This window comes from Microcebus murinus, chromosome 5 (genome assembly GCF_040939455.1).
Source record: "Microcebus murinus isolate Inina chromosome 5, M.murinus_Inina_mat1.0, whole genome shotgun sequence".
In the NCBI taxonomy this organism is placed as follows: Eukaryota; Metazoa; Chordata; class Mammalia; order Primates; family Cheirogaleidae; genus Microcebus; species Microcebus murinus.
The window spans coordinates 42690558-42700535 of record NC_134108.1 but is presented as its reverse complement, the minus strand read 5'-3'; the positions used below and the strand labels follow the sequence as shown (position 1 = coordinate 42700535).

The following is a 9978-nucleotide window of genomic DNA, read 5'->3' as shown; positions in this document are numbered from 1 at the left end:
ACATGATCTGAAAATAAATAGTATATTTTAAGAAATTATTCTGGAGGTTTGTGGTTTAACATGGCAGGCTGAATATTACATTTATATTTCCCTGCCTTTCAAAATCTACTAAAATGATAGGAGAATAAAAATAACAATAACACTGAAGAGCTAAAGAGATTCTTACAAAACTTTGAAAGCTAAAAAAAGGATAAATGAGTAATAATTAACTTAGCTAAGAAGAGATGTCAACAAAAAACAAGTTAATTCATACTTCCCCAAAGCCTGGAAGTGTTCAGATATTAAAGACATGATACTTCTGAAGAGGGTGAAATTTGGGACTGAAAAAAGAAACATTATGCTGAAAGTCTGAATAAGGAGCACTTAGAATCCCACCTCCAGGTTTCCTTTGTCACCAGTGTGACGGTTAATTTTAGGTATTAACTGGACTGGATTGCAGGATGCCTAGATGGCTGGTGAAGCTTTGTTTCTCGGTATAGCTGTGAGGGTGCTTCCAGAGGAAACTGATGTGTGAGTCAATGAAGAACTTATAGAGGAAGACCTGCCCATAGTTTGGGAAGACACCATCTATTAATAAACGGGGGCCCTTCTGAGACTAACTAATGAAAGAAGGGTGATTCTCTCCCTTCTCTCTCTCTTTTCTAGAGTAGGACACCTTTTCTCTTCCTTCCCTTGAACATCAGACTCCAGGTTCTTTAGCTTTTAGATGCCGAGACTTGTACCAGTGGCCTCCTGGGGGCTATGACTTTCAGCCTCTCACTGGGGGCTGCATCCTCAGCTTCCCTGGTTCTGAGGCTTCTGGACTGAGCCACATTACTAGCTTCTCTGGTGCTCCAGCTTGAAGATGGCCTATCATGAGACTTCTCCACCTCTGTGATTATGTGTCAATTCTCAAATAAATTTCCTCTCATATATTCTATAAGTTATATCTCTCTGGAGAACCCTGACTAGTACAACTGGGTTGTTATGTGACTCATCTTTTCTGTCCAGACAGAAGGCTACAGATTTAGTTCATAAAGAAAATGAACCAGAAAGGCTATGAACCCAGAAATGAATAGCTACGGGTAGGGTCAAGATGCTGCACTGAATGTGGGAAGTGAAGAAAGTTAAATACTAAATCATGAAACCTCTAACCTTTTTACCTATCACATTCTGATGTCTGTTTTGCGCCCCCAAGGCAGAAGATTAGAAAATTAATCTGCAGAGAAGTTGATTGTCCCAAGAGAAATGAGCTATAGATGTCAACTTTTAGTAAGTGCTGCAATAGAACAGCGAGGTCTCCATTTTACCACTCTATAGGGAGGCCACCAATTGACAAATAAACAAGCCCCACTGATACACAGCTTGCAGGTTTCTTTAGTGTCTTACTTTTAAATATGAATGGATACTGAAGGACTATCAGGCATTTGAGGACATCCTATGGTAGGTAAGATGGAAACCAAATGAAACAGAGAGTGAACTCTAAAGAATCAAAGAAGAAGGAGAAAAAAGTTCAATAGAAACTACAATTAATATCCTCAGAAAGATAAGAAAATTTAATCTTTGAATCAAAAATAGAAAATAGTTCTTGGGATTAAAAAATATAATCACAGATTTTAAAATACATATGTACTTAGAGGAGTGAAAGATAAAGCCCAAGAAATTTCTCAGAAAACAGAACAAAAAGAACAAGAGATGAAAAATAGGGGAAAAATCAAATGATAAATTGTGTTCCACATCCAACTAATAAGATGAAGGAAGGAAGGAACAGAACAAAGAAAGGGAGAGAGGAAGGAAAGAAGCAATTCACAGATCACTTTATATTTGTGATCTTCCCGAGAGAAATATACCCTGTAGTAGGCAGAATGTGGCTCTTAAAGAAGTTCATGGCCCAATTTACCAGTACCTGTGAAAATGTTACCTTACATGGTAAAAGGGAATTTGCTGATATGATTAAGTTAAGGATCTTGATGGGGAGATTATTTAGGTTAGTATAATTAATCACAATGGTCCTCATAACAGGGAGATAGGAGGTGCATTGTCAGAGAAGATGTGACAACAGAAGCATAAGTCAGAGTGATGCAATTATTGGAAGGGATCCACAAGCCAAGGAATATGGGCAGCTTTGAGGAACCAGAGCACCAACATTTAAAGGTCAGTTAGAGGAGGAGGACTAAGTAAGGACAATGAGAAAGAGAAGGCATGAAGTTGAAAGAAAGCCACCTGTTTCTCTTTGGAAAACTGAAAAAGCACATGACCTGGAATCTGTGGTGCACTGCCCAGATTTTTCTTCAGGCCTGAAGCACTTGTTCCCCCCACTTCTGAGGGCTCTAGACCAAATTCCACTCCAGAAACTGCCTTCTGGTCAAAGGGAGCTGCTGCTTTACTCAAGATTAAGCCCTCTCTCTGGATTTGATTCAGTGATATCCAGTGACTTCTTGATTCAGGGATATAAATACCCAATTACTGCTTCATTCAGGGATATAAACATGAATGTCTACCCACAATAGGGCCATCCCAGTTCCTGCGCTTCCTGTAATGTTGTCTAAGGACTCTGTTGCAACTACATCATAATTTAATTTATCTCTCTGTGGAATCCTGCCTTCTCATCCCTCACAGTTATTATTCCTGAAGAGTACTAAGCAATAGATGTTAGGGGGCAAATCTTGTTTTCTGGATGAGACCTATGGCAGCAAGGATACATGGTATAAGAGTGATAAATTCTCATATGAAAGTATAACAGTAAATAATGTCTATAATCAAAATTCAAAATTCTTTATTATAAAATAGGCATTGTTTTAGATGATTTCCCCACTCGATGCTAATTCAAGTGTTTGGGGCAAATTTCTAGTCTAGGGTAGTCTAGGCTAAGCTATGATGTTCAGTATCTTAGGTGTATTAAATGCCTTTTGACTTACAGTATTTTCAACTTAACAATGGATGTATTAGGACATAACCACATTGTAAGTCAAGGAGCACTTGTATTGCTCATAGTTTTGGAGGCTAAGAAGTCTAAGATCAAGGTTCAGGCAGACTTGGTGTCTGGTGACAGCCAGTTTTCTCACTAGCAGTGCCTCTAGTCTCACATGGTGGAAGGGGCAAAACAGTTCCTTTGGCCCTCTTTTACAAGGGCATTTATGCCATTCATCAGGGCTCCACCCCCATGACCTGGTCACTTCCCCAAAGTCCCACCTTAACAGTTTGGGAGTTAGGTTTCAATACATTGATTTGAGGGGGCATAAACATTCAGACGATAGCATCTATCTAAGTAAGAAAAAAAACAGCTGAGCCAATGTCATAGAACCTTTTCCCTTTCCATCATGGCCTTTGAAAGAGGTAAGCCCAAAGGGCAATATGCTCCCTACTTTTGAAGCAGTACCTTTTGGGATAGAGAGAGACCACTGAGAAGTAGATTCTATTTAGATAGGCAGAGTTGGGAAAGATGCCATAGGTCATATCTTAGAAGTTGCTGTGGTTGGCATTTTATACAACAAATGAAGTCAACATTCTATACCTTCAGTTCTTCCCTAGATAGGAAAAGCACAGCCTCAGATCCTGCTGAGCAGAGGTCCAAAAGATATCATTACCATCTCTTCCACCAGATCTATCCTGAGATGTGACATGTCCAGATAGTAGGAATCTTCTTCAGGAGTGTGGAAACAAGTGCAGAACAAGAAAAGGGAAATTTATTAAATTTATTCCAAGCTTACAATAGTAAGGGAGTCAACCACCATCACTTTTAAGACTCAAAGACTGGCAAAGGGGTGGGAAAGCTTTATAGTGGAAAAAGGAAAGCTTCAGATAAACCCTGATTTGAGGCTGCTGGCATGGAGAAGCTGTAGATGGACTAATTAGAAGCAGGGCATCCTATGTAATTATTCAGGGATGGATGCATATTTGGCTTTCTCTAGTTGGTCTTAACATGGAAGTGGAGACAAAAATTAGGGAAACTCAGTTATTAATCAAGTCCTGGCCATTTGGGATAGATTGCTACAAGGTTATTGTTTGGCTTCCTGGAATGGTTACCACATACAGAAGTCTGACTTCTTGGACTGGTTACTGTACATAGTAGGTTGGCTTCCTGGGCTGGTTGCTGCAGGTTGTAGTTCAGCATTCTATTTTTATATATAATCTGGCCACCATCCATTTATATATTTAGTCTCTCAGGAGGGAGGAGGGAAGAAATAAAAAAGGAACAGGGAAGCCAGGTGATTACAGCAAATAAACTTCTCTGCCAGTACTTCAATAGTCCTATATAGGTTTCCTTAGTCAAGCTTGTCTTCCCTTCTCAGTCCTACTTATCCACAGTTAAATACTCTTCTCTCTGTTTATTTCTCAACTATTGAACATAGCAAACATAACAATTTGTCATCATGTTTTTCCTCCTAATAAATTGCAAACTTCTTCAGAGTAGGAATCATGTGTCATTTATTTCATACAGTCTGTTCCTGGCATTGCATCTGGATATAGTCTGTTTTCAACACGCTTTGTTGAACTCCAGGGTAGATTACAGGGCTGCATGTGTGTTATAATTTACAGTACTTTATCTCGAGTTATTCGTTTAATGTCATTACATTTTCGTCAAAAACCCACAGGTGTTATAGAATCCAAAACTATAAATAAATGACATACTAGAAAGCGCCAAAGAAAATTAGCAAAGCATATAGGAAGTTAATATAGCTGAAGAAAGCGAGAGCCTCTCTATAAGCTTCATGAGGCTGAGATTTTTATCACTTTCTTTCACTGTTGTACCCCCAGTACAGTATCTAAAACGGGGCCTGGCACGGATTACATCCTCAGGAGTGAGTGAATGAGAGGTCGACCCTCGTCACACGGAAAAATAGGGATAGCACGATACAGCCTCACCACAAGAAGCACGCCACAGAAAGAAACCCAGGAGTCGAGCGCGGGCTCCTCCCTCAGTGGGAGGGGCTAGGGAGCGCACTCCTTTACGACCCTCGGCCAGTCTGCGCGGCCCGCCTCCCCCTCCTCCTCCTTCGCCGCCGCCGCGTGCAAGGGCTTCTGGGAGCCGAGCCTCAGGGTCTTAGAGAAGGGGCGCAGGTGGCCGCCATCTTGGGTTGCGAGCCGGGTCGCTGCGCTCCACGCTTCACGCTCCACGTTAGGGGCGGAGTGGCTGCTCCTCTCTTACCCGCGGCAGACTTCGTCGCTGGGGACTTGGAAGTCTGGGCACTGGAGAGTATCACATTAATGGGTAAGGGGGAGTGACACAGGCCAAGTCGGGGAAACCTCGGGTTTGGACCCTTTGGGAGCTACTAGTTCTTGGGGGGGGGGAGGTGTCACTATTTTTATTTACTCCTTACTTTACGAAGGGTTCAGGACCTGGCCTTTCCAGGGTGTTTTTCATCTTTCTCTTGGGGTGACAGCGGTCGCGGGGGCGTGGCAGGCGGACCTTTGCCTTGCAGACGCGGAGGTGCGGTGAGTGCAGATTCTCTCAGCCAGGCTGTCGGAAGGAGCTTCGGACAGTCCCTCTCATCCTCTCGCAGTGCTGCCTTGCCGTTTCTACGTAGTTCTTTCCACTAAATGGTCTTGCCAAACATTGCCACTCACTGCTGGTACCCAGCGGCTGTGTCCAACAGCTTATGGAAATTCCAGTGCCCAGAGAAGGGGCGGGTTCCGTGGCAGGGGCCTGCTGGCCGCACCCTCTACCTCCGCCCGCCGCCCTCCTCCACCTGCAAGCAGGTGCCTCCAAGCGCTCAGTCCCGGCGCTGGCTAGCCTATGTCCGACGCTTCTAATAGCTTCGTTCCAACATGAAAACGTAATAGTGTGTCATCGATAATGAGTTAAGAGATGAAAGGATTTGAAAGCTGTGAAATCGCATAGTGATACTTCAGAAGAATATGACATGGGCATTTACTCTTGAGTTTTTTAGACACATTAAAAACAAAAGACAAAAAGACTAATGACTTGTCTGTCAGTTACAACACTCAATAATGACATATTATGTAGGAAAGTGGCTTTCTTGGTAAGCAAGGAACAGCTCTATCCTTAAGACCTAAGTATTGCTTATTTGGTGTTAGAGGCTCTGGTCAGCATCTACCGCTTAGTGCAGTCTTGTAAATTTGGTAATGAGGCACCCACATCCATAGAAATGAAGGCTTTGCTAGCATAAGAAATTCTGTTAATAGGTATTAAAGAAAGAAAACCGCAAGTTCAGATTCTAGTTATTTGCCCAACTTTAACACAATTTTTCTAAAGACTGGGTTAAAAAATAAGCTTGCGAATGAAAAAACATTCCTCTTAGACAATTTTAAAGTGTCTGAATAGCATTGCTTATATTTAAAATAATTTATGAGCCTCCAGCCTTTGATGTAAATTAATTTTCAGTGAACAAAACAATCCCATTGGGTGAGTTACCTTCAGGGGTGATTTTCCTTGGCAATAACGTCTCCTTAAGGGAACTGCAGTGATGGTTCAGGTGTTAAATAAGAAGCAAGAAGTTAGTACTATAGAAGAAAAAGGAACAAGTGATAGATGAGTCGTTAGGGCTACATTTTATTTAGTTAACAAATTATATTGAACCATTTTAATGTAGTTGCCTGGATTAATGGTCTCAGAAGTAGTGTCTGTGTGTGGTAGAGGAGTGGAGCACAAGGCGATCCAATCAGATGTGGAAAGAAGATATTAGAATTATTTGCTTACCTTTTAAACCTATTCTATTTAAAAAAATTTTGTGTGAATTTTATAATGGATTAGTATATCAACATAGTAACGCATATGTGGAAAATACATTGAGGATGAGTGCACAAATATATTTTACATACATATTTTGCATATACATAATTTACCCAAATATATTTCATGTATATTTGATATGTGATCAAAAAAGTTTAGTCCAGTGGCCTAGAAAATGCTACATATATAGGCGATAAATATTTAAGAGGTTTATTTCTATGAACATAACTAAAATACTTTATACTTGTTTAGCATAATTCAACAAGTAATGTTGAGAGCCGGTTGGCTCTGTAATGAACTCTGATCTTTATTTTTTCCGTCCAAGAGCCTAAACTCGTACTAATGAGACAGTTTTTTTATATATAATTGGAGAATAATGATAAAAATACTGTTATTAATAAAGCTATATCGAGCAGTTTCTAATAACTGTAGGTGCATACAGTATTGCTGAAATTCATTAAATATTTAATATTTTAAAGCAGGATTTTGGTCAATTATAAATGCATTTTAATTAATAGAATGTACGGGTGTTAAAAGGTTAAGAGTACCTTTTAAATTATTCTAAAGTCCTCAGCTCATTTCAGTCTACCTTTATCTTCTCTACTAGTGAAATTTATCTTGCCTTCTTTACCAGTGACCTAATTATCAAATCTGATGACTGGTATGGTACTTGGCTTATTGTAGGTACTTAAGTTTGCTGGATGACAACTTAAAATACTCCTTTATCTGTTGAACTCTCTTCTTTTATAGTACTCTTATTTTCTTCTAATTCTCCTCCTTCTCTGATATATTTCTTTTTTGTTTCCTTCCTCTTACCTTTTTCCTCTAAGATGTAGATATCCTCAAGATTCTCCTTTGATCATCTTTGTTTTGTAGCTCTACATGATATTGCATATCAGTCAGGACTCCTGTCCTGAGTTCTGACCCATGTTTTTAACTATCTATAAATCAAAGCCTCCTTTGTGTACCCTAAATACTATAAATTTAACATGTTTATTTATTTATTTATTTATTTATTTATTTATTTTTGAGACAGAGTCTCACTTTGTTGCCCAGGCTAGAGTGCCGTGGCATCAGCCTCGTTCACAGCAACCTCAAACTCCTGGGCTCAAGCAATCCTCCTGCCTCAGCCTCCTGAGTAGCTGGGACTACAGGCATGCGCCACCATGCCTGGCTAATTTTTTCTCTATATATTAGTTTTAGCCAATTAATTTCTTTCTATTTATAGTAGAGACTGTGTCTCGCTCTTACTCAGGCTGGTTTCGAACTCCTGACCTCGAGCAATCTGCCCGCCTCAGCCTCCCAGAGTGCTAGGATTACAGGCGTGAGCCACTGCGCACGGCCAATTTAACATGTTTAAAACTAAAGTCACTACACATCTATTAGAATGGCTGTAATTAACAACAGCAACAACAAAAATCTTGACAATACCAAGTAAAGGTAGGCTACAGAGCAACTGGAACTCTGATACATTGCTCATGTGAATGCAAGATGGTGCAGTCACTTGGGAAACTGGCAGTTTCTTATAAAGTGAACATATACTTTCCATATTATTCCTCAGTCCTACTCCTAGATATGTACCCGAGAGCAATGAAAACTTATGTTTTCACAGTTATGCATGAATGTTTACAGCAAATTTGTAACCACCCCAAACTGGAAACCAGCACAAACTGGAAACCACCCAAATGTTCTTCAACTAGAAAATGGATAAACTGGGATAAGCCCATACAGTGGAGTACTATTCAGCAATAAGAAGGGACAATAAGAAGGGACAGTTATAACTGAAGCCATGTTTCTTGTGGCCTTAGAAAACACAAGGGAAAGAAGCCAGACCCCAATGAGTATTTGAGGTGTGCTTATTGAAGCCTAATAACCATATTTCATTAAAGATAGGATGATACTGTGTTGGTTATTTCCTGACTGATAATGATACAAGATGCTTCAGAAAGGTTAAAATACTGTGGGGGTGAAGGGGGATGGGGAAGGCTGTTGCATCTTAGAATCAGTAAAATAAGGGTAACAACTTTGTGTTTCAACCAGATTTATTTAATATGTTACTTCTAAAATATTTTGTCATTTTGCTCCAGTTTTGATATGAGAGTTAGGGAATTATTCTTTGTACATAATTTTCAGAATGGATTTTGTTAATCAGTGAGACTCAATTTGGTTGCCCTATAGTGTCTTGTGTTTTTTGAGAATTATCAGTCCATTTTCTTCTCTCCTTTCCCTTAAGATGCCATGGCTAGTCCGGGGAAAGATAACTATAGAATGAAAAGTTATAAGAATAAAGCCCTCAATCCTCAAGAGATGCGTAGACGCAGAGAAGAGGAAGGAATACAGCTTCGAAAACAAAAAAGGGAAGAACAAGTAGGTGTTTTTAAATATTTAACTTTGTTTAACAAAAAAAAATTATACAGAGATTTTTAGATGTTAAATTATTGTTGCTAATTTTTAGATAATTTAAAATGGAAAATTAGGATTGAACATAGCTAAGTCTATTCTTTATTAAATTCTAGGTATAATAATTACAGATTCATGAGTCAGAATCCTTTGCTATTTTTAGTCATTGAGAAGAATGACTTTTCTGTTTTATTGATAAACCTTTAATGTTAATCATAGCTCTACCTCACAGCAAAGAAATTTTTATTCTTGAGTCTGTTTAGATCACTTCCATTTGTCATTGTAAAATTGGCCTCCTACAAAAACATGACTATATTTATTTGCTGCTTTACAGTTGTTATAGCTCTTGCCCCTAAGTTAATTGTAGTCATCTTTCAGTGCTACTCATACTGTTGCTCCTGTAGTCTTACCTGTTTAGATAAGACTCATAGCCTTCTCTGTTTATACATTGCATATGTGACATAAATAATAGAAAATCATTTAAGAGTATATGTCAACATTTTTTATTCCAAGATATACTTAAATTTAGAAATATTTACAAACAAATAGGAGGGTGTGGTCTTTACATATACAAATTAAAACTGATGTGTGCAAAGGACTAGCAATAAACAAAGTAGAAAAAGTCCTTCTTTAGAATTGTGATTATGATTTGTTATCTCCCTAGCTATAGTATCTAGCATAGTCTTTAGTAGGTGCTGAAAAAAAATCCTATGGAATGAATGATTAGAGAAGTGGATAGAGAAGACTGAAGAAGAGCAGTATTTATTTAGCTATCAAAAAGAATATAACCATATTTTTTTCCTTAAATTTTGATATAGGAAACATATAGTCATCCCTTGATATCCACTGGGTGAATGGTCCCAGGCCCCTGCGAATACCAAAATTTGCTGATGCTCAAGTCCCTT

General features: G+C 39.0%; 1 protein-coding gene across 1 annotated transcript in view; it reads left to right on the top strand.

Annotated features, from left to right (window-relative positions):
- The first annotated feature begins 4792 nt into the window (after positions 1–4792).
- The window catches only part of KPNA5 (karyopherin subunit alpha 5), a 38759-nt gene continuing 33573 nt past the window's right edge, over positions 4793–9978 (top strand). The window contains exons 1-2 of the mRNA XM_012753837.2: positions 4793–5191; positions 8907–9040. Coding sequence (XP_012609291.1) covers positions 5188–5191; positions 8907–9040 — 138 coding nt within the window. The 5' untranslated portion in view covers positions 4793–5187. The remainder of the gene's footprint in view (positions 5192–8906; positions 9041–9978) is intronic.